The sequence below is a fragment of the Scyliorhinus canicula genome, unplaced genomic scaffold (genome assembly GCF_902713615.1).
Source record: "Scyliorhinus canicula unplaced genomic scaffold, sScyCan1.1, whole genome shotgun sequence".
NCBI lineage: Eukaryota > Metazoa > Chordata > Chondrichthyes > Carcharhiniformes > Scyliorhinidae > Scyliorhinus > Scyliorhinus canicula.
The window spans coordinates 600,284-623,658 of record NW_024056025.1 but is presented as its reverse complement, the minus strand read 5'-3'; the positions used below and the strand labels follow the sequence as shown (position 1 = coordinate 623,658).

The following is a 23,375-nucleotide window of genomic DNA, read 5'->3' as shown; positions in this document are numbered from 1 at the left end:
CAGGTTGTCGCTGACGGTGCGAGGAGCGGGAAAGAAGCAATTGAGCGACTTTCAGGATTGGAGCTGGTGGGTGGCCGGGAGTAATCGAAGCTGCGGAATGAGCCGGGAGGCTTCATAAATACCCTGTGGAGGCTTCAACTCCCGAGGAAAATGTTAACGGTCCCGTCTTAAGCAGCACCGAACAGAGTGAGAGCTGAGCGGTGACAGGCCTGGGTTACCGGCCGCCATCTTTACAGAGGACAAGGTGCCGCAGGGAGCATGCACTGCGAGCCTGGACCGGATACCAACTCTCCCGGATTGACTGGCTGGAGTCTCCAGGATTTTCTTTTATTCATTTGTGGGAGTCACTGGCTGGGCCAACATTTATTGCCCATCTCTAATTTCCCTCAAACTGAGTGGCGGGCTCGGCCATCTCGGAGGGCATTTAAAGAGTCAACCACATTGCTGTGGTTTGGAATCGTGTCGGCCAGACCAGGTAAGGATGGCAGATTTTCTTCACTATTCATTCACGGGATGTGGGTGTCGCTGGCTGGGCCAGCATTCACTGCCCAGCCCTAATTGCCCTTCAACTGAGTGCATCTCCGAGAGCATTTTACGGGTCAACCCTTGGGCAACACGGTAGCATTGTGGATAGCACAATGGCTTCACAGCTCCAGGGTCCCAGGTTCGATTCCATCTTGGGTCACTGTGCGGAGTCTGCACATCCTCCCCGTGTGTGCTCCGGTTTCCTCCCACAGTCCAAAGATGTGCAGGTTAGGTGGATTGGCCGTGATAAATTGCCCTTAGTGTTCAAAATTGCCTTTAGTGTGGGTGGGGTTACTGGATTATTGGGATAGGGGGAGGTGTTGACCTTGGATAGGGTGCTCTTTCCAAGAGCCGGTGTAGAGTCGATGGGCCAAATGGCCTCCTTCTGCACTGTAAATTCTATGATAAAGCTGACTGTGGATCTGGAGTCACATGTAGGCCAGACCAGGTAAGGATAGAAGATTTCCTTCACTGAAGGACAGGAGTGAACCAGATGGGTCTTTGCAACAATTGACAATGGTTTCATGGTCATCAGTAAACTTTCAATTAATTCAAATGTTACCTTCTGCCTTTGTGAGATTCATACCTGGCTGTCTGGAAAATCATTAGGACAGTAAAAAAGATTTTTGCGTCTCTGGAAAATGATAGGGACAATAAAAGCGATTTTTCCGACACTGAAAAAAATAGTCAGCCCCTCGAGCCTGCTCCTTTCATACAAACTAGGAGTCGGCCCCTCGAGCCTGCTCCTTTCATACAAACTAGGAGTCGGTCCCTCGAGCCTGCTCCTTACACACAAACTAGGAGTCGGCCCCTCGAGCCTGCTCCTTACACACAAACTAGGAGTCGGTCCCTCGACCCTGCTCCTTTCATACGAACTAGGAGTCGGCCCCTCGAGCCTGCTCCTTACATACAAACTAAGAGTCGGCCCCTCAAGCCTGCTCCTTACACACAAACTAGGAGTCGGTCCCTCGAGCCTGCTCCTTACATACAAACTAAGAGTCGGCCCCTCGAGCCTGCTCCTTACATACAAACTAAGAGTCGGCCCCTCAAGCCTGCTCCTTACACACAAACTAGGAGTCGGCCCCTCGAGCCTGCTCCTTACATACAAACTAGGAGTAGGCCCCTCGAGCCTGCTCCTTACACACAAACTAGGAGTCGGTCCCTCAAGCCTGCTCCTTACTCACAAACTAGGAGTCGGCCCCTCGAGCCTGCTCCTTACACACAAACTGGGAGTCGGCCCCTCAAGCCTGCTCCTTACACACAAACTAGGAGTCGGCCCCTCAAGCCTGCTCCTTACACACAAACTAGGAGTCGGTCCCTCGAGCCTGCTCCTTACACACAAACTAGGAGCCAACCCCTCGAGCCTCCTCCTTACACACAAACTAGGAGTCGTTCCCTCGAGCCTGCCCCTTACACACAAACTAGGAGTCGGCCCCTCAAGCCTGCTCCTTACATACAAACTAGGAGTCGGCCCCTCGAGCCTGCTCCTTACACACAAACTAGGAGTCGGCCCCTCGAGCCTGCTCCTTACAGATAAACTAGGAGTCGGCCACTCAGCCCCTCAGGCCTGCTCCACTATTCAATGAGATTATGGCTCATCTAATTTTCAAAAAAAAAATTTTGATTACCTATTTTATTTTCCATTTTTTTCCCTTTAAATACAGAGTTGCCAATTCTTTTCTTTTCCCAATTAAGAGACAATTTATAAAGGCCAATTCACTTAACTTGTTCTTGGACTGTTGGAGGAAATCTGAGCACCGGGTGGAAACCCACGCAGACACAGGGAGAAAGTGCAAACTCCACACAGACAGTCACCAAGGCCGGAATTGAACCCGGTCCCTGGCGCTGTGAGGCAGCAGTGCTAACCACTGTGCCACCAGAAGCATAGTTTCAGTCTCAATATTACTGTTTATGAAGCTCAAGATCGCATTTGCTTTGCCAACTACTCTCGTAATATGTCTTGTAGATATACAAAATCCCTCTTTACCCCTTTCTCCTCCCAAAGAGGCCAGTTGGGTTTTTATGACAATCCAGCAGTTTTCATGGCCCTTATCCCTTGTTTCGGCTCCACAAATGACCAGATTCATTCAGCTCAATTTTGCAACCTGTTTTTGTGGGTTCTCTCTCACTCCTTATTTTCTGTTTTAAATCAGTTTCACAGGGTGTGCGAAGGGAAGCTTCAAAGTCCAGAAACTCAAACCAAGCATCACATCAGGATCTGACAGAGTACTTAATTTATCATATCCTGAATATCATGGGATTTTGAACATGGAAGCAAAAAGCATTGTTCACAGTGGGGAGAAACCATACACGTGTTGTGTGTGTGGACGAGGATTCACACAACCATCAAGCCTCACAAGCCACAAATGCAGTCACACTGAGGAGAAACCGTGGAAATGTGCGGACTGCGGCAAAGGATTCACTTCCCCATCCAAGCTGGAAACTCATCGACGCAGTCACACTGGGGAGAGACCGTTCACCTGCTCCAAATGTGGGAAGGGATTCACTCAGTCATCCTCACTGTCCACACACCAGCGAGTTCACTCCAGGGAGAGACCATTCACCTGCTCAGAGTGTGGGAAGGGATTTACTATTTCAGCCCACTTGCTGAGTCACCAGCGAGTTCACACTGATGAGAGACCGTTTCAATGTCCAGACTGCGGGAAGTGCTATAAAAGTTCTGGGGAACTGATGCGCCATCAACGTGTTCACACTGACGAGAGACCGTTCAGGTGCTCTCGCTGTGGAACTGGGTTCAGGCGATCCTCTGACCTCACTGTACATCAGCGAATTCACACTGGGGAGAGACCATTTGCCTGCGCCAAGTGTGGGAAGGGATTCACTCAGTCATCCGATCTGCAGAAGCACCAGCGAATTCACACTGGGGAGAGGGCATTTACCTGCTCCAAATGTGGGAAGGGATTTACTACATCATCCATCTTGCTGGCACACCAGCGAGTTCACACAAACAAGAAAACTTTTAAATGTCCAGACTGTGAGAAAGGCTACAAAAGTTCTGAGAAACTGATGCTCCATCAACGTGTTCACACTGACGAGAGATCGTTCAGGTGCTCTCACTGTGGGACTGGGTTCAGGCGAACATCTCAACTCGCTGCACACCAGCGAGTTCACACTGACAAGAGACCTTTCAAATGTCCAGACTGTGGAAAATGCTTTAAAAGTTCTGGGGAACTGACCCGTCACCAACGTGTTCACACTGAGGAGAGACCATTCAGGTGCTCTCACTGTGGGACTGGGTTTGTGCGATCATCTCAACTCACTGTACATCAGCGAATTCACACTGGGGAGAGGCCATTCCCCTGCTCCGAGTGTGGGAAGGGATTCACCACTTCATCCCACCTACTGAGACACCAATGTGGCCACAAGTAACCACAGTGATTTGATTTTGCTGTTACATTCAGGACTGAACCATGTTCATTTGGGTCTCTTTCTGCTGATAACAAACTCCAGCCCATTTACAGGGGCTAATATACTGGCTAAAAGTCAAATAAATTAGATTTGTTTTAAATACGCAGTGTGTTGAACCTTTTTAATATCTGTGACACAAGTCTGTCCCTTTTGAAGTACTCTCGCTCTCCCCTGTCTCTTCCATCCTCACCTCCAACAAGAAGTGTGAGGAGCTTGTGGAGCTTTGTGACTGAGATTGAGTCAATCCGATCAGCTGCCTCTGCTGCTTCCCTCCCTTCCATGAGCCTCTAATTTTCCTCATTGAGTGGTGAACCCTGAGGGTGAGGGGTCTGTTAACAATTTGTTAACTGTGTCCAAGATGGTTTTTTTGGAACGATATGTGGATAGTCCGACTAGATAGGGGTCTATATGGACCTAATACGAGGGAACAAGCCCGGCCATGTTATCAAAGTTGTAGTAGGCGAACATGTGGCGAACAGTGACCACAATTCCGTAAGCTTTGGCATATTCATGGAAAAGGACGAGCGTTGTCCTCGGGTTAAGGTGCTAAATTGGGATAAGCCTAACTACAACCAGATTCGGCCGGATTTAGAGGCTGTTGTTTGGGAGAGGCTGTTTGAGGGTAAATCCACATTTGACATGTGGGAGTCTCTTAAGGAGCAGTTGATGGGAGTACAGAACAGGCATGTGCCGGTAAAAAGGAAGGACAGGAAAGGCAGGATTCAGGAACCATGGATGACCAGGGAAATTGAGAATCTGGTCAAAATGAAAAGGATGCATATGTGACGTAAAGGTAACTAAAAACAGATGAAGCACTTGAGGAATACAAGGAAAGTAGAAAAGAGCTCAAGCTGGGAGTTAGGTGGGCAAAAAGGGGTCACAAAGTGTCCTTGGCAGATAGGATTAAGGAGAATCCCAAGGTATTTTATACGTATATTAGGAACAAAAGGGTAGCTGGAGAAAGAGTTGGTCCACTCCAGGACAAAAGAGGGAAATTATGTGTTGAACCAGAGGAAGTAGTTGAAGTCCTTAATGAGTATTTTGCATCGGTATTCACAATGGAGAGGGACACGTTGATTGGTGGTGTCTCAGAGGGATGTGCAAACACTTTAGAACAAGTCATTATTTTGAGGGAGGAAGTGTTTGTTGAAAAGCATTAAGGTAGACAAATCCCCATGGCCAGGTGGCATCTATCCCAGATTACTGAGGGAGACAAGAGAGGAAATAGCTGGGCCTCTAACATAAATCTTTGTGTCCTTATTGGCCACAGATGAGATCCCAGATGATTGGAGGATAGCCAATGTTGTTATTTAAGAAGGGTTGCAAGGATAATGTGGGTAATTATAGCCAGTGAGGTTGACGTCAGTGATAGTAAAATTGTTGGGAAAGATTCTCAGAGATAGGATCTGTGCACATTTGGAAGTGAATGGTCTTATTAGTGACAGACAGCATGGTTTTGTGCAAGGGAGGTCATGTCTCACTTGATTGAATTTTTTGAGGAGGTGACAAAATGATTGACGAGGGAAGGGCTGTGGATGTCCACATGGACTTTAGTAAAGCATTTGATAAGGTCCCTCACGGCAGGCTGGTGCAAAAGATTAGATCAAATGGGGTCAGGGGTGAACTAGCTGGATGGATCCAGAACTCGCTTAGCCATAGAAGACAGAGGATAGCAGTGAAAGGGTGTTTTTCCAAATGGAGGTCTGTCACGAGTGGTGTTCTGCAGGGATCAGTTCTGGGACCTCTGCTCTTTGTAATATATATAAATGATTTGGAAAAAAACGTAGCGGGTCTGATTAGCAAGTTTGCGGATGGTACTAAGATTGCAGGAGTTGTGGATAGTGATGAAGATTGTCAGAGAATACAACAGGATATAGATGGGCTGCAAAATTGGCCGTGGAAATGGCAGATGGAATTTAACCCAGACAAATGCGAGGTGATGCATTTTGGTCGATCCAATTCAGGTGGGAGCTATAAAATAAATGGCAGAACCATCACAGGCATAGATACACAGAGAGATCTGGGTGTATAGGACCACAGATCCTTAAAAGTGACAGCACAGGTGGAAATGGTGGTAAAGAAAGCATATGACATGCTTGCCTTCATAGGACGGATATAGAATATAAAAGCTTGGAAATTATGTTACAGTTATATAGAACTCATCCACACACCGAACACGTGTGTGGTTTCTCCCCGCTGTAAATGGTGTGATGGTTTTTCAGGCTGTGTAACTGGTTAAAGCTCTGTCCACAGTCAGTTCACTGGAACACTCTGACTCGAGGAGTCTGTGTCGCGGTGCTTTTCCAGTCACACTGATGTCTGAAATCTTTTCCCACAAACAGTACAGAGAATCATTTCTCCTTCCACATTCAAAGGCCGATGATATTCAGGTTCTAAAAAATTGAGTGACTGTCAGATTTCGATATTTGGTTTCAGTTTTCTGTCGGCCAATGCTCCACTTCCAATATCCTGTAAAAGGAGTTTATAAAAGCCATCACTGTCAGTCCAGGATAGAAATTCTGAACAGGCAATTCTAGTTTCTCTGGAACATTTGTTACTCTCTTGTTCCCCCAAAGCTGTAAATCCCCATCCTACACACTCTCCCTCCTCCCTGGGCTGAAATCCAAACCCATCTCACCATTTCTTTCCTCCACTCCCAGTTTTCTCCCTCCCTCTCCTCTGCCTGGGTTCAGTTCTCCAGCTCCTGTCTGCAGACTGACAATAAAACCAATGGGTCTTATTGGGGGGTTCAGCTTCATACCCGCACTGCGCATGCTCCAATCCAAAATGGCTGTGGAGTAATGGGTGGCAGCTCCGGACCAATAGGAAGCTGGTAATCAAGGTCTGGATTTTCCGTGGCAACCAGCCACCATCTTGGGACAGGAAGGCGAATGTTTCATTCAGAGATTGAGTGCTGGGGGTGGCCATCTTGGTATGGGTAGAGGGAGTGGGTGGGAGTTCCTCCCGGGTCACCCGGCGGACGCCGCCATCTTGTGGCGGGACTTTCTATCCGGGTCTTTAGTGAAGGACAATGAGCTGGAGCTGAGGTTGCAAAGTGTTCAGAGGAAGGTCTGAAATCAGATTTACAGCCAGATATCTGTAAGAACCACAAAGTTCACATTCATTATGTTTGTCAAATGGAATCACAATGCTGCAAACACTCACTTCTGAACAATGGCAAACTTCAAACAACCGCGCAACCTCAAACAAACCATTGTTTGCAGCAAATTACCCAGCCTTCAGAACAGCAACCACAACACCACAAAACCCTGCCAGGGTAATCTCTGCAAGACATGCCAGATCATCGACATGGACACCACCATTACACGTGGAAACACCACCCACCAGGTACGCGGCGCATACTCGTGCGACTCGACCAATGTAGTCTACCTCATACGCTGCAGGAAAGGATGTCCCGAAGCGTGGTACATTGGCGAGACCATGCAGACACTGCGACAACGAATAAACGGGCATCGTGCGACTATCAACAGGCAGGACTGTTCCCTTCCAGTTGGGGAACACTTCAGCAGTCAAGGACATTCAGCCTCTGATCTCCGGGTCAGCATTCTACAAGGAGGCCTTCAGGAGACGCGACAACGCAAAATTGCTGAGCAAAAACTTATAGCTAAGTTCCGCACGCATAAATGCGGACTCAACCGGGATCTGGGATTCATGTCGCATTACATTCGGCCCCCACCAACAAGCCTGGACTTGCAGAGGCCTACCGACTGAACTGGCTTGGGACAATTCACACCTCTTTAACCTGGAGTTACCTCTCTCTCTGCATCTTTGATGATTTGATTGCCTGCAGGTGCTCGCATTCCGGGCATCTCTGACTGTGTCTATATAAACATTTCTGGAACAAGCCTTTCCATTCACCTGAAGAAGGAGCCGTGCTCCGAAAGCTCGTGTTTGAAACAAACCTGTTGGACTTTAACCTGGTGTTGTAAGACTTCTTACTGTGCTCACCCCAGTCCAACGCCGGCATCTCCACATCATGTATGGAGATGGTACAATTCCCCGCCATGTCTGCTTGGGTTTCCTCTGGGTGCTCCGGTTTCTGCCCACAGTCAAATGATGTGCAGATTAGGGGGATTGGCCAAGCTAAATTATCCCTTAGGATGGTGTAGCAGGAATAGGGCAGGGGATTGGTAAGGGGATCTTTCGAAGAGTTGGTGCAGACTCGATGGGCCGAATAGCCTCCTTTTGCACTGTAGGGATTTTATGAAGAATCGGAGTGGCACCATTCAAATCACTGGGTGGGATTCTCAGTGAACCAACAGCATTTGCTCAGAGAGAGGAAGGTTTATGTTACAGCTGATTAGAAGCAGCACAGATAGTCTGCAGTCACACACAGTCTGCAGACACACACACAGCCTGCAGACCCACACAGGCTGCAGACACACACAGCCTGTAGACACACACAGCCTGCAGTCACACACAGGCTGCAGGCACACACAGCCTGCAGACCCACACAGGCTGCAGACACACACAGCCTGCAGACCCACACAGCCTGCAGACCCACACAGGCTGCAGACCCACACAGCCTGCAGGCACACACAGCCTGCAGACACACACACAGCCTGCAGACACACACAGCCTGCAGACCCACACAGCCTGCAGACACACACAGCCTGCAGACCCACACAGCCTGCAGACACACACACAGCCTACAGACACACACAGCCTGCAGACACACACAGCCTGCAGACCCACACAGCCTGCAGGCACACACAGCCTGCAGGCACACACAGCCTGCAGGCACACACAGCCTGCAGACCCACACAGCCTGCAGACACACACAGCCTGCAGACACACACAGTCTGCAGTCACACACAGCCTGCAGACACACACAGCCTGCAGACACACACACAGCCTGCAGACCCACACAGCCTGCAGACCCACACAGCCTGCAGACCCACACAGCCTGCAGACACACACAGCCTGCAGACACACACAGCCTGCAGTCAGACACAGTCTGCAGGCACACACAGCCTGCAGACACACACAGCCTGCAGTCACACACAGCCTGCAGACACACACAGCCTGCAGACACACACACAGCCTGCAGACACACACAGCCTGCAGACACACACAGCCTGCAGACACACACAGCCTGCAGACCCACCCAGGCTGCAGACACACACAGCCTGCAGACACACACAGCCTGCAGACACACACAGTCTGCAGTCACACACAGCCTGCAGACACACACAGTCTGCAGAGACACAACCTTTGAATACACAACCACATTCTGAAACACAGAGAGCGACAGTCACACACACTAACACAGGAATACCTCCTGTCCCATAAGGTGGACAGTCCCATCCAACCTGACCAATCCTGGGGTTAAAGTACCAGTGTCTGGAAAGACCACAACGTTACGGAAATTATAATAATCTATTAGTGTCACAAGATGGCTTACATTAACACTGCAATGAGGTTACTGTGAAAATCTCCCAGTCGCTGCACTCCAGCACCTGTTCAGGTACACAGAGGGAGAATTCAGAATGTCCAATTCACCCAACAGCACGTCTTTCGGGACATGTGGGAGGAAACCGGAGCACCCGCAGGGACCCACACAAACACGTGGAAAACGTGCAAACTCGCACGGACAGTGACCCAAGCGGGAATCAAACCCGGGTCCCTGGTGCTGTGAAGCAACAGTGCTAACCACTGTGCTACCGTGCCGCACTCAATTACAAGTAAAAATTCAAGTAAACAGGTTACAAAGGGAAAGAATATAATAGAAATGTTTGTACTGAGCAAGAGAAAACTCTAAAGCTACAAAAGGAAGCACCTTATTGAGCCTCGAGGTGGGGAATGTAGACAGAGGGAGGCAACGCAAGAAGATCTGAATAACTTTAATAAACATTTTTCAACAGTAATGACACTTGCACACATTAAAACTAAGGACCTACAATAGAAACAGGTTCTCAGAGGTCACACTGAGGATAAGATTAGACATGAAGAGATAAATGATCTGAAAGGACAGACAATGGGCCGAATGGCCTGCTTCAGCACTGTCGGGATTCTATGATTCTATGAATGTAAGTTGTCGACACTGAGACAGAGGGTCAGGAGATGGACTGAATACAAAGACATTATTACATCCTTCAGAAAGAGATGAGATATTCAGGTACAAACCATGAAAAAAGTAATGACAATATCACACAAGACTACTAAAGAGCATGATATCATTTATCAGCTGAATTAATGGGTTAATATGTTATGTTTTAATAAACAAGTAACCAGAATTTATTGAGATGTTATCGTCAGGTTAATACAACATTACTAAAGCTGGGACCTGTAAGAGAGGGAGGCGGCTTTTGCACTATGTTTATAGTTTCATGTACATTGTTTATTTTGTTGTTGTTTTTTTCAAAAATAATAATTTTTATTGAAATTTTTAACAAAAAATATAACAACTAACAGTAACAAGCAACAATAAAACAACATAATAAGTATAACACCCCCAAGACAGTAGCAACGCATATATCGCACCCCCCCTCCCACCCTCCCCAAACCCAGTAAATAACAAGATAACTTAAAAATAAATTAAAATTAAATAAACATAGTCAACGACACCCCCCCCCCCCCCCCCCCCCCCCGCCCGGGTTGCTGCTGCTGCTGACCCAGTTCCCTATCGCTGAGCCAGAAAGTCGAGGAAAGGCTGCCACCGCCTAAAGAACCTTGTACCGATCCTCTCAGGACGAATTTGACCTTCTCCAGCTTAATAAAACCCGCCAATGTCATTGATCCAGGTCTCCACGCTTGGGGGTCTCGCATCCTTCCACTGTAGCAAGATCCTCCGCCGGGCTACTAGGGACGCAAAGGCCAAAACACCGGTCTCTCTCGCCTCCTGCACTCCCGGCTCCACCGCAACCCCAAAAATCGCAAGTCCCCAGCCTGGCTTGATCCTGGATCCCACCACCCTCGACACCGTCCTCGCCACCCCCTTCCAGAAATCCTCCAGTGCCGGGCATGCCCAGAACATATGGGTATGATTCGCTGGACACACCTGTCTTCGCCCCCAAAGAACGTACTCATCCTAGACCCGGACATGTGGGCCCGGCGCAGCACCTTGAATTGGATGAGGCAAAGCCGCGCACATGAGGAGGAAGAGTTAACCCTCTCCAGGACATCCGTCCATGTCCCATCCTCGATCTGTTCCCCCAGTTCCCCCTCCCACTTAGCCTTTAGCTCCTCTACTGACGCCTCCTCCACCTCCTGCAATACCTTGTAGATATCAGATATCTTCCCATCCCCGACCCAGATCCCCAAAAGCACCCTGTCCCTCACCCCCCTCGCGGGAAGCAAAGGGAATCCCTTCACCTACCGCCTAGCAAACGCCTTTACCTGCAGGTACCTAAACATGTTCCCTGAGGGGAGCTCAAATTTCTCCTCCAACTCTCCCAGGCTCGCAAACCTCCCATCAATAAACAGGTCCCTCAGCTTTCCGATGCCCGCTCTGTGCCAACCCTGGAACCCCCCATCAATGTTCCCCGGGATGAACCGATGATTCCCCCTTAGCGGAGCCTTCATCGAGCCCCCCACTTCCCCCCTATGTTGCCTCCACTGCCCCCAAATCTTGAGGGTAGCCGACACAACCGGACTCGTGGTATATCTCGTAGGAGGGAGCGGCAACGGCGCCGTTACCAGGGCCCCCAGGCTTGTGACTCCACAGGACGCCATCTCCAACCTTTTCCGTGCTGCCCCTCCCCCTCCATCACCCACTTGCGCACCATCGACACATTGGCCGCCCAATAATACCCAGAGAGATTGGTTAACGCCAGCCCCCCACCATCTCTACCCCCCTCCAAGAAGGCCCTCTTCACCCTCGGGGTCCCATGCGCCCAAACAAAGCTCATGATGCTGCAAGTCACCCTTCTAAAAAAGGCCCTAGGGATAAAGATGGGCAAACACTGAAAAAGGAACAAGAACCTCGGGAGCACCGTCATTTTGACGGACTGCACTCTACCCGCCAGCGATAGCGGCACCATGTCCCACCTTTTAAATTCTTCCTCCATCTACTCCACAAGCCTGGTAAAATTAAGCTTGTGGAGAGTCCCCCAACTCCTGGCCACCTGCACCCCCAGGTATCTGAAACTCTTCACTGCCCTCTTAAATGGGAGTCTCCCAATTCCCTCCTCCGGATCACCCGGGTGCACTACAAATACCTCTCTCTTGCCCAGATTCAGCCCGGGAAGCCCCCAAACTCAGCCAACAGCTCCATCACCCCCGGCATTCCCCCTTCTGGATCCGCCACATACAACAGCAGGTCGTCCGCATACAGCGATACTCAATGTTCCTCCCCACCCTGCACCAGGCCCCTCCACCTCCCCGACTCCCTCAGCGCCAAAGCCAAAGGTTCAATTGCCAGTGCAAAAAGCAAGGGGGACAGGGGGCACCCCTGCCTGGTCCCACGGTAGAGCCTGAAGTACTCTGATCTCCTTCCATTAGTAACTACACTCGCCATCGGGGCCTCATAAAGCAACCTCACCCATTTGATGAACCCCTCCCCAAATCCAAACCGCTCCAGCACCTCCCGCAGGTACCCCCACTCAACTCTATCAAACGCCTTCTCTGCATCTAGCGCCACCACTATCTCCGCCTTCCCCTCCACCGCCGGCATCATGATAACATTTAACAACCTCCGCACATTCGTGTTAAGCTGTCTTCCCTTGACAAATCCTGTCTGATCCTCGTGTATCACCCCTGGCACACAGTCCTCTATCCTGGTAGCCAGGATCTTCGCCAGCAACTTAGCATCCACATTGAGGAGCGAGATGTTTATTTTGTTGTTATAATACCAAAAATACCTCAATAAAATGTTTATTAAAAAAAAACACAACATGACTGAAGTCAGAAAGGACCAATATAAAATCTCGGTGTTCCTGACCAGGTCTACCTTTGAGCAGATTGATCAGATTAGAATAACGTGCTCCCAGATCTTTCTGATGAGACCTCCTATCAGTATCCAGTAATCTCATGGTTCCTGTCTGGAATGGTTTATGTGATAGAAATAAAAACATTGAACCAATGTCTCATTGTTGCTTGTTTAAAGCAATAAATCATTGTGTAAAAACAAAAAAGTATATTTAGCCATTAAGACAGCAAATCTGCAACAATTTGAAATGAATTCCAGGATCTCTGATCAAAACGATATCCATTTTCAGGAAATGTGTTTGCAGACAGGAAGCAGGTGAATATCCTCTCTCCACTTTGTAATTGACAAATTTACAGTTGTGATGATGATCAAATCCTTTTACACACACACACACAAACACCCTCTGTGCAGTGTGAACTCACTGAGCAGTCAGAAGTTTAAATGACTGAGTGAATCCCTTCCCACACATGGAGCAGGTGAACAGTCTCAGCCCAGTGGGAACTTGCTGGTGTGTCCACAGATTAGATGATTAATGAATCAATCTCACGTCAGATCACTGCCCAGCCTTTCCCCCAGTGTGAACAATTTGGTGATTCATCAGGTCAGTTGAAACATTTCCACACACGGGGCAAGTGAAAGACTGTCCAACAGGAGACTGTGTAACTGACTGAATCCCTACACACATACATCTTTTCCCCAGTATGAACTCACTGATATCTCAGAAGGGCGTATGTCTGATAGACTCTTTACTCACATATGGCATCAGACAGCTCCTCCCAGGTGTGAGTGCGCTGGTGTGTCAGCAAGTTGGATGACTGAGTGAATCCTTTCCCACACTGAGAGCAGGTAAATGGTCTCTCTCCAGTGTGAACTCGCTGGTGTGTGAGCAGGTGGGATGACTGAGTGAAACGCTTCCCACACAAGGGGCAGCTGAACGGCCTTTCCCCAGTGTGAAGTCGCTGGTGTGTCAGCAGGTAGGATGAGGTAGTGAATCCTTTGCCACACACAGAGCAGGTGAATGGCCTCTTCCCCGTGTGAATACGCTGATGTACAGTGAGGTCAGATGATCGCCTGAACCCAGTTCCACAGTCAGAGCACCTGAACGGTCTCTCATCAGTGTGAACACGTTGATGGGACATCAGTTCCTCAGAACTTTTATAGCACTTCCCACAGTCTGGACATTTAAAAGGTCTGTCCTCACTGTGAACTCGCTGGTGTCTCAGCAGGTTGGATGAATGAGCAAATTCCTTCCCACACTCAGAGCAGATGAATGGCCTCTCCCCGGTGTGAACTCGCTGGTGGGTCTGCAGATGGGATGAACAAGTGAATCTCTTCCCACACCAGGAGCAGCTGAACGGTCTCTCCCCAGTGTGAGTGCGCTGGTGGGTCTGCAGTTGTGATGAGGCACTGAATCCCTTCCCACACTCACTGCAGGGGAACAGCCTCTCCCCAGTGTGAATTCGCTGGTGTTCCAGAAGACTATATCTCTGAGTGAATCTCTTCCCACAGTCTGAGCAGGTGAACGGCCTCTCCTCAGTGTGAATGTACTGGTGTCTCTGGAGGTTGTGTGAGTGACTGAATCCCTTTCCACACCTGGAGCAGGTGAATGGTCGCTCCCCAGTATGAACCCGCTGGTGTCTCAGTAAGTAGGCTGTACAAATGAATCCCTTTCCACACTTGGAGCAGATGAATGGTTTATCTCCAGTATGAATGCGTTGGTGTGTCAGCAAGTTGGATGACTGAGTGAATCTTTTCCCACATTTGGAGCAGATGAATGGTCTCTCTCCAGTGTGAACTCGCTGGTGTGTCTGCAGGTGGGATGACTGAGTGAATCCCTTCCCACATTCAGAGCAGGTGAATGGCCTCTCCCCACTGTGAATATACTGGTGTGTCAGCAGGTAGGATGAGGTAATAAATCCTTTCCCACACTCAGAGCAGGTGAACGGCCTCTCTCTGGCGTGACTGCAATGATGTACAGTCAGATCAGATGATCGTCTGAACCCAGTCCCACAGCCAGAGCACTTGAACGGAGTCATGTCAGTGTGAACACGTTGATGGGACATCAGTTCCCCAGAACCTCGACAGTGCTTCCCGCAGTCTGGGTATTTAAAAGGTATCTCGTGGGTGTGAACTCGCTGGTGTCTCAGCGGGTTGGCTGAGTGAGCTAATCCCTTCCCACACTCGGAGCAGCTGAACGGTCTCTTCCCAGTGTGGACTCATTGGGGTCAATAGGTGGGATGAGGTAGTGAATGTCTTCCCACACTCAGAGCAAGTGAGCGATCTCTCCCTGTGTGTGTCACTGTGAATTTCCACTTCAATGGGTAATTGTATCCCTTCCCACAGTCCGCACGTTTCTACGTTCTCTCTCTGCTGTAACTGCGTTTGGCTCAACAGGACAGCTGATCGGCTGAAATCTCAGCCACACAGAACCTGAGCACAGTTTCCACTGTGAACGGTGTTGTTTCCCGTCCATGTTCAAAATCCGTCAGCATTTGGATGATGGTGAATTGGGCGACTATGTAAGATTCTGATGTGATGTTGAGTTTCAGTTTTCCAATGTTCAACCTCCTGTAAAATTGACAGCAAACAGAAAAGTGTGAGAATGAAATTGAGCTGAATGAATTTGGTCATTTGTGGGGCCAGCACTCGGAAAAAGTGACCATGAAAACTGCTGGATTGTCATGAAAACCCAACTGGTTCAGGAATGTCCTTCAGGGAAGGAATCCTGCCAACTGGTCTGGGCCAACACAAGATTCAGACTTCTATAGGAGGAGGGAGAATGGAAGAGAGAGCGAAAGAGAGGAGAGGTGGGAGAGGTAGGGAATGAAGGAAAGGGTTTTTATACATCTACAGCTTGACCAGACATTTACAAATCTCTCAAGCCTTCAGCTTCCATCACCATAAAGGACCAGGGCAGCATGTGTATGACAACGCATTCACCTACAAATTCCTCTCCCAGTCACACACCTACTGACATACTGTACTGGATGAGCAAACATTTACTGCATTTAAACATTGCAAAAAATGATCCCATTGTCTTTGCTTCTCTCCTACAAACTCCATTTCCTCAGCACCGGCTCCACCCATCTCCCCGATAACAGCCTGAGACTGAACCATGGTTCATACATATCCCAAAATATTTTGTGATAATCCCATATCTACATCATCACCAACACCGCCTATTTCCACCTCAGTAACATCACCAGACTCTCTGCTCATCTGCTGCTGAAACCTTCACCCATTCCTTTGTTCCCTGTGGACTGAACTGTTCTAATGCTGGTCTGCCTGGTTGGTCTCCCGCATTAAACCTCCCTATGAACCTGAGATCATAAACTTTATTGCTTAATCACACCAAGTTTCATTCATGCTCACAGACCTCCAAAGGCTCCCAGTTAAGAAGCAGATACATTTAGAAATTCTCATCCTTGTTTTCAAATTTCTCCATGCTCTTGCACCGCGCCCCTCCCCTCCCCTCCCCCCCTCCAAGTCTAATCTCCTCCATGCCCTTCTCTATCTCTGTCATCTCCCCCATGCTCTGGTCTCTCTCTGTCATCTCCCCCATGCTCTGGTCTCTCTCTGTAATCCCCTCCATGTTTTTTCTCTCTCTGTAATCCCCTCCATGCTGTGGTCTCTCTCTGTAATCTCCTCCATGCTCTTGTCTCTCTCTCTGTCTGTAATCCCCTCTATGATCTTTTTTCCCTCTGTAATCCACTCCATGCCCTTATCTGTCCCAGTCTCTGCAATCATTGCCCCCATTAAAGATGGTGATCTTTAACACGGGCCGGTGAGGACGTGTTCGGTTCAAATGGGAGAGTCATTTTCCCCAGATTGTGCTGCACAACATGTTGACAAAAACACTGCACACACCCGGCAGATGGACCGCTGCCGGCTTTCCGCAATTTTCCGTTTATCGATCGCCCGCACTGCGCCTGCGTCAGTCACTGCCTAGCCCCGCCCCCTCATTCACTCCGATTGGCTGGGGGAACCAGCCGCTCCCGCTCGGTCCTCCTGCTCCTATTGGCGCGGAGATGCCGTCAATCACTCGCCGGGCATTGTGACGTAGCAACGGGCTGGGACAGAAGCTTGTTTGTCAGATCCACAGTCGGTGAGGGGAATGGAGGGAGAGGCGGAGCCTGGGGAGGGTCCGTGAGTCCCGGGATGCGGCTCTGACCCCGGAAGAAGAAGCTGCCGGTTCCGGGTTTGTATCTGCGCGGCGGAGGCAGCAGCTGAACCGCGTCTGCAGTGAGAGGCCCGGATTCAGGGCGCATGCGCGGGGCTCCCTGTCAACAGGAGGCGAGAATGTTGTGAATTTCTCTCCTGGACTGACAGGGATGCATTCTGCAAACTCCTTTTACAGGGGGTTGGGATGGCTGGATTTACACAGAAAACTCAAATCAAAGATAACATCAAGATCTAACAGAGTCACCCTGAACATTATCAGAATGTGAGTATAATTGAGCTCCAGGACAGTCCTGCTCGCTGCATGTGAAAATGAAATGAAATTCGCTTATTGTCACGAGTAGGTTTCAATGAAGTTACTGTGAAAAGACCCTTGTCGCCACATTCCGGCCCGTTTGGGGAGGCTGTTACGGCAATTGAACCGTGCTGCTGCCCTGCCTTGGACTGCTTCAAAAGCCAGGGATTTAGCCCAGTGTGCTAAACCAGCCCATAATGAAGTTACTGTGAAAAGCCCCTAGTCGCCACATTCCAGCGCCAGTTCGGGCAGGCCGGTACGGGAATTGAACCCACGCTGCTGGCCTGCCTGGGTCTGCTTTACAAGCCAGCTATTTAGCCACTGTGCCAAACCAGCCTGTGTAGTGGGCGTTAGTCAGATCAGCCAGGTACTTATTCAATGCTCGAGGGTGTCTCCGAACGCAGACAGAAAAGTCCACTTTTCTCTTGGAGTTTGAGAAAAATCAGTTTTCAAAATGATGCAGTGTTTCAGCCAATGAGGGAGATCCGGGCTCAGCCCCACCCCTCATTCACTCCGATTGGTTGGAGGACCAGCTGCTCCTGCTCAGTCCTCCAGCCCCACTGCTGCTTCCTGTAGGTTCAGAGATGCTGTCAATCACATCTCGGGCATTGTGAGCTGGAACACGCGCAGTGCAGGTTCTTGCTCTGGACTCAGGTGGGTAAGAGGAGACCCCAAACTCCCAATAAGACCCATTGATTTTATTGTCTGTCTGCAGACAGGAGCTGGAGAACTGAACCCAGGCAGAGGGAGAAAACTGGGATTAGAGGAAAGAAATGGTGCAGATGGGTTTGGATTTCAGCCCAGGGAGGAGAGAGAGGGTGTGTGGGATAGAAATTTACATCTTTCACTTTGGTAATCTTCATTTATAGGATATTCGAAGTGGATGATTTACAGATGGGAAATTCAAATTAAGCATCACAACAAAATTCAACAGAATCACTCGATTCAAGACCTCAATCTCATTTGCCTTTGAATGTGGAAGGAGAAATGTTTGTCTTCAATCTGTGGGAAAAGATTTCAAACATCAGTGTGACTGGAAAATCACTGAGACACACATACACCCAAGTGAGAGTGTTCCAGTGAACTGACTGTGGAAAGAGCTTTAACCAGCGTGAACAAAAATCACACCATTCACAGCGAGGAGAAATCATTCAGGTGTTCTATGTGTGGACAAGACTTCAACTTATCTTCCAACCTGGAGAGACACAAGGACACCGGTACCATGGAGAAACCGTGGAAATGTGGGGACTGTGGGAAAGGATTCAATTACCCATCCCATCTCAAAACTCATCGACGCAGTCACACAGGGGAGAGGCCGTTCATCTGCTCCGTGTGTGGAAAAGATTTCATTCAGTCACAACACCTACAGTCACACCAATGTGCTCACTCCAATAAGAGACCTTTAGAATGTTCTGACTGTGGGAAGAGCTTTAAAAGCAGAAAGAACCTGATGCAACACCAACACACTCACACTGGAGAGAGGCCGTTCACCTGCTCCATGTGTGGGAAAGGATTCACTCAGTCATCCACCCTGATGAGGCACCAGCAGACTCACACTGGGAAAAGGCCATTCACCTGTTCAGTGTGCGGGAGGAGATTCATTCAGTCATCCACCCTGCTGAGGCACCAGCGGGTTCACACGGGGGAGAGGCCATTCACCTGCTCTGTGTGTGGGAAGGGATTGACTCGGTTAAGCACCCTCGCTGCACATCAACGTGTACACATTGCTAAATGATCTCTTGTTATGAATGTGAGAAGTACAAGTGAGGCTCAGACACACCAACGCACTCATGTTGGGGAGGGGCTGGTCATCTGCTCTGTGTGTGAAAAGGGTTCACTCAGTTACAGCACCTATTGTGAGACCAGTGAGTTTATATGTGATTGCAGGGGTGGGATTCTGCTGTTCATCACTTTCACTGTTTGTTTCTGCTGATGTTAAACGTCAGCCCCGTCTTGGAGGTTATTGAAATTTTAGATGAAGATATTCTCCCCGTGTCTGCATGGGTCTCACACCCACAACCCAAAGATGTGCAGGGCAGGTGGATTGGTAACGCTAAATTGCCCCTTAATTGGAACAAAAAGTATTGGGCACTTTAAATCTATTTCTTTTTAATTCTAGATGAATGTCAATTTGGTCAGTTGTTGAGCAAATACACAGTGTTATGTTCCATTTTTCTCCAATGTAAGTGGAGATTAATTGATGTCCTGTTGCCGACTGCTTTATTTTTGGGGCCTTTTCTCTTTACTAATCATTAGTTATCTGATTATCATCTGATTATTTCAGATCTCACGGCATCAGTTACTCGCGTGGACAATTCCCAGCTCTCCATATCTTGCAGACTGATGATAATCATAATAATTTTTATTATTGTCACAAGTATGTTTACATTAACGCTGCAATGAAGTTACTGTGAAAATCCCCGAGTCCTCACACTCCGGCACCTGTTCGATTACACACAGAGATCATTCAGAATGTACAATTCACCTAACAGCATGTATTACGGGACTTGTGGGAGGAAACCGGAGTACCCAGAGGAAGCCCACGCAGACACGGGGAGAACGTGCAGACTCGGAACAGACAGTGACCAAAGCAGGGAATAAAACCTGGGATGCTACTGCTGTGAAGCAGCAGTGCTAACCACTGGTTTAGGGGCTGGTTTAGCTCACCAGGCTAAATCACTGGCTTTTAAAGCAGACCAAGCTGGCCAGCAGCACGGTTCGATTCCCGTACCAGCCTCCCCGGACAGGCGCCGGAATGTGGCAACTAGGGGCTTTTCACAGTAACTTCATTGAAGCCTACTCGTGACAATAAGCGATTTTCATTTTTTCACTGTGGTACCATTCCACCCATGAGACACTGTTACACTGTCAGTGTGCTCCTGTACTGCTCTGTATTTAACAGGAGTCTGCAGACTGATGAGACTGTGTTACACTGTCAGTTTGCTCCTGTACGGCTCTGTATTTAACAGGAGTCTGCAGACTGATGAGACTGTTACACTCAGTGTGCTCCTGTACTGCTCTGTATTTAACAGGAGTCTGCAGACTGATGAGACTGTGTTACACTGTCAGTGTGCTCCTGTCCTGCTCTGTATTTAACAGGAGTCTGCAGGCTGATGAGACTGTGTTACACTGTCAGTGAGTTCCTGTACTGCTCTGTATTTAACAGGAGTCTGCAGACTGAGACTGTGTTACACTGTCAGTGTGCTCCTGTACTGCTCTGTATTTAACAGGAGTCTGCAGACTGATAGGACTGTGTTACACTGTCAGTGTGCTCCTGTATTGCTCTGTATTTAACAGGAGTCTGCAGACTGATGAGACTGTGTTACACTGTCATTGTGCTCCTGTACTGCTCTGTATTTAACAGGAGTTTGCAGACTGAGACTCTGTTACACTGTCAGTGTGCTCCTGTACTGCTCTGTATTTAACAGGGGTCTGCAGACTGATGAGACTCTGTTACACTGTCATTGTGCTCCTGTACTAATCTCTATTGTAACAGAAAATGACTGAATCTTTGTTCCAGTTGAGCCTTTGCTGTTCTGAAATGTGGGTGAATATTACTGAGCCTCACATCCTTGCTCATATTGCTGCAGTTGTGCAGAAAGGGGATGTGTAAAGAGCTGGTCTCTGTGTGGAGATGTGAACCTAGGAAATGGTATCTGTGTGTGTGACAGAGGCACAGCCTTGTGCTCACACTCAGAACAAAGATATCCTTGTGGTGAGTGTTTGAAAGGATCAGATCACAAATGTAGTGGAAAAGTTTAATATAAATATCTCCAGTGTGGCTGCAGCTTGTTAAATCAGAGCTGAAGAAAAGGGAGCTCTGAATCCCTGTATTATCTCTGTTCCCCAGAACAAGTGACTGTACTGTGTCTCTATTATTGCAGAGCTGTTAATAAAGTCAGTAAAAGACAATCTGTTGTTGGGAGTTTGATTCTCTGGTGTCTGAAAGCAAAAGATTCAATGTTTAGAGTCAACAAGATGAACACGGAAACACAGTAGGGCCCAAAACTCCAGCTGTATATTCACAGAGAAAGTCTGTTATCAAACACCTCGAATGGACAAAACAGATAAAGATCCCAACTGTAAGAAACTCTCGAACCATTTGCAAATATCTTTCAAATGCTGACAGGTTCCAACTGTCAGATTCCGTTCAATTGAAATTATTGAAAGATGAGAGACTGTGTTGGAAGCAGAGCTGAGCCCACATGTACTGAGACCCCAAAGCCAGAGATCACTTACTCTGACACACCAAATCCAGGGGCCACTTACACTGAGACACTAAATCCAGGGACCACTTACACCGAGACACCAAATCCAGGGACCACTTACACTGAGACACAAAATCCAGGGACCACTTACACTGAGACATCAAATCCAGGGACCACTTACACTGGCACACCAAATCTGGGGACCACACTGTGACACACCAAATCCAGGGACCACTTACTCTGACACACCAAATCCAGGGACCACTTACTCTGGCACACCGAATCCGGGGACCACTTGCACCGAGACACCAAATCCAGGTACTACTTACACCTAGACACCAAATCCAGGGACTACTTGCACCTAGACACCAAATCCAGGGACCATTTACACCGAGATACCAAATCCAGGGACCACTTACACCGAGGCACCAAATCCAGGGACCATTTACACCGAGATACCAAATCCAGGGACCACTTACACTGAGGCACCAAATCCAGGGACCACTTACACCGAGACACCAAATCCAGGTAACATTTACATTTTGAAGTTGATGAAATGAAATGAAAATTAAAATCGCCTATTGTCATGAGTAGGCTTCAATGAAGTTACTGTGAAAAGCCCCTAGTCGCCACATTCCGGCGCCTGTCCCGGGAGGCTGGTACGGGAATCGAACCATGCTGCTGGCCTGGCTTTAAAAGCCAGCGATTTAGCCCAGTGTGCTAAACCAGCCCCAGTTTGATTGATGGGGTTCAGATAGTTTGCAATAAATCCCCAACTTTCAATTAAATCAGGTTCTAAAAGATTTAACTATCTGACAGAATGAACACTTTAAATTGTAAATTCAAAAGATTTATGAACCATTAAAAGGTAGAAAGGTAACAAGTTTGGGGTGGCACAGTGGTTAGCACTGTTGCCTCATGGCACCGAGGGCCCGGGTTCGATCCCGACCCCGGGTCACTGTCCATGTGGAGTTTGCACGTTCTCCCCGTGTCGGCACGGGGTCTCCACCACAACCCAAAGATGGGCCGGGTCGGTGAATTGGCCACGGTAAATTGCCCCTTAGTTGGAAAAAATAATTGGGTACTCTAAATTTTGAAAAAAGAGTAACAAGTCAGAAAGATAAAAAACTAAGTTTAATGAACAGTAATTGACAGAGATATTTATCATTAACAATTAAACAGAGTTCATCCAACTTTCCTCAGTTGATCAGGTGAAAGACATGAAGTAATAATCCCAAAATGTGGTAACCTGTTCACAAAATGGCTAATCGAAACATTTAGCTTTATCTCCTCAGCTCAGCTTTTCGAATCTCTAATTGGCCAAAGTGTCGAACATTAACTGGTTAACCTCACTGTCTGCTGATTTATAATCAACCCGACATCGACTCGTGTTTCCTGATGTCTGAATACAGAGGCCGACTGAAAACTGAGACGGTTTGAGTCAGGCCCCATTCATGCCCCAACTTGATGGAACTTGTCACGGCCAAGAGACTGGCTTGAAAAACATTATTTTACACTTCTCATGATAGTGTGCTGAAAATCATATAATAATGTGTAATTATAAAATCTAAAACATTACAAACTTTGTGTTACAGGCTATCACCAGCCTTATATCTATTGATCAATGGCTTATTCTTTAACTGTCTCAGAATTGAACTAATCTGGCTGGTTTCCAATACAGCAGAAACTGGGTTTGTTTTCAAACAGTCTTTGAGATTCGTTCAAAATGTCATCTTATTTCCGTGTTAGTAGAAAATGGCATTTTAACCTTTCTTTTTTTTTGGGATATGTTTTTTATTGAGTTTTCATATTTAATATCCAACAAATTTGAAATTATTAGAAAAAAAAC

At 48.1% G+C, this 23,375-nt stretch overlaps 1 protein-coding gene across 1 annotated transcript; it reads right to left on the bottom strand.

Moving 5' to 3' along the window:
- Nucleotides 1-12,690: 12,690 nt before the first annotated feature.
- Nucleotides 12,691-16,788, bottom strand: LOC119961665 (zinc finger protein 229-like). Its single transcript, XM_038788954.1, has 2 exons — nt 16,712-16,788; nt 12,691-15,412 (listed from the first exon to the last, which is right to left on the bottom strand). The coding sequence occupies exon 2, from the start codon at nt 14,905-14,907 to the stop codon at nt 13,591-13,593; it is 1,317 nt and encodes a 438-aa protein (XP_038644882.1). The 5' UTR covers nt 14,908-15,412; nt 16,712-16,788; the 3' UTR covers nt 12,691-13,590.
- Nucleotides 16,789-23,375: the final 6,587 nt, after the last annotated feature.

Excerpts from the sequence above, each read along its gene's own strand:
- LOC119961665 (XM_038788954.1), bottom strand. The coding sequence starts at position 14,907 with ATGTCCCATCAACGTGTTCACACTGACATGACTCCGTTCAAGTGCTCT.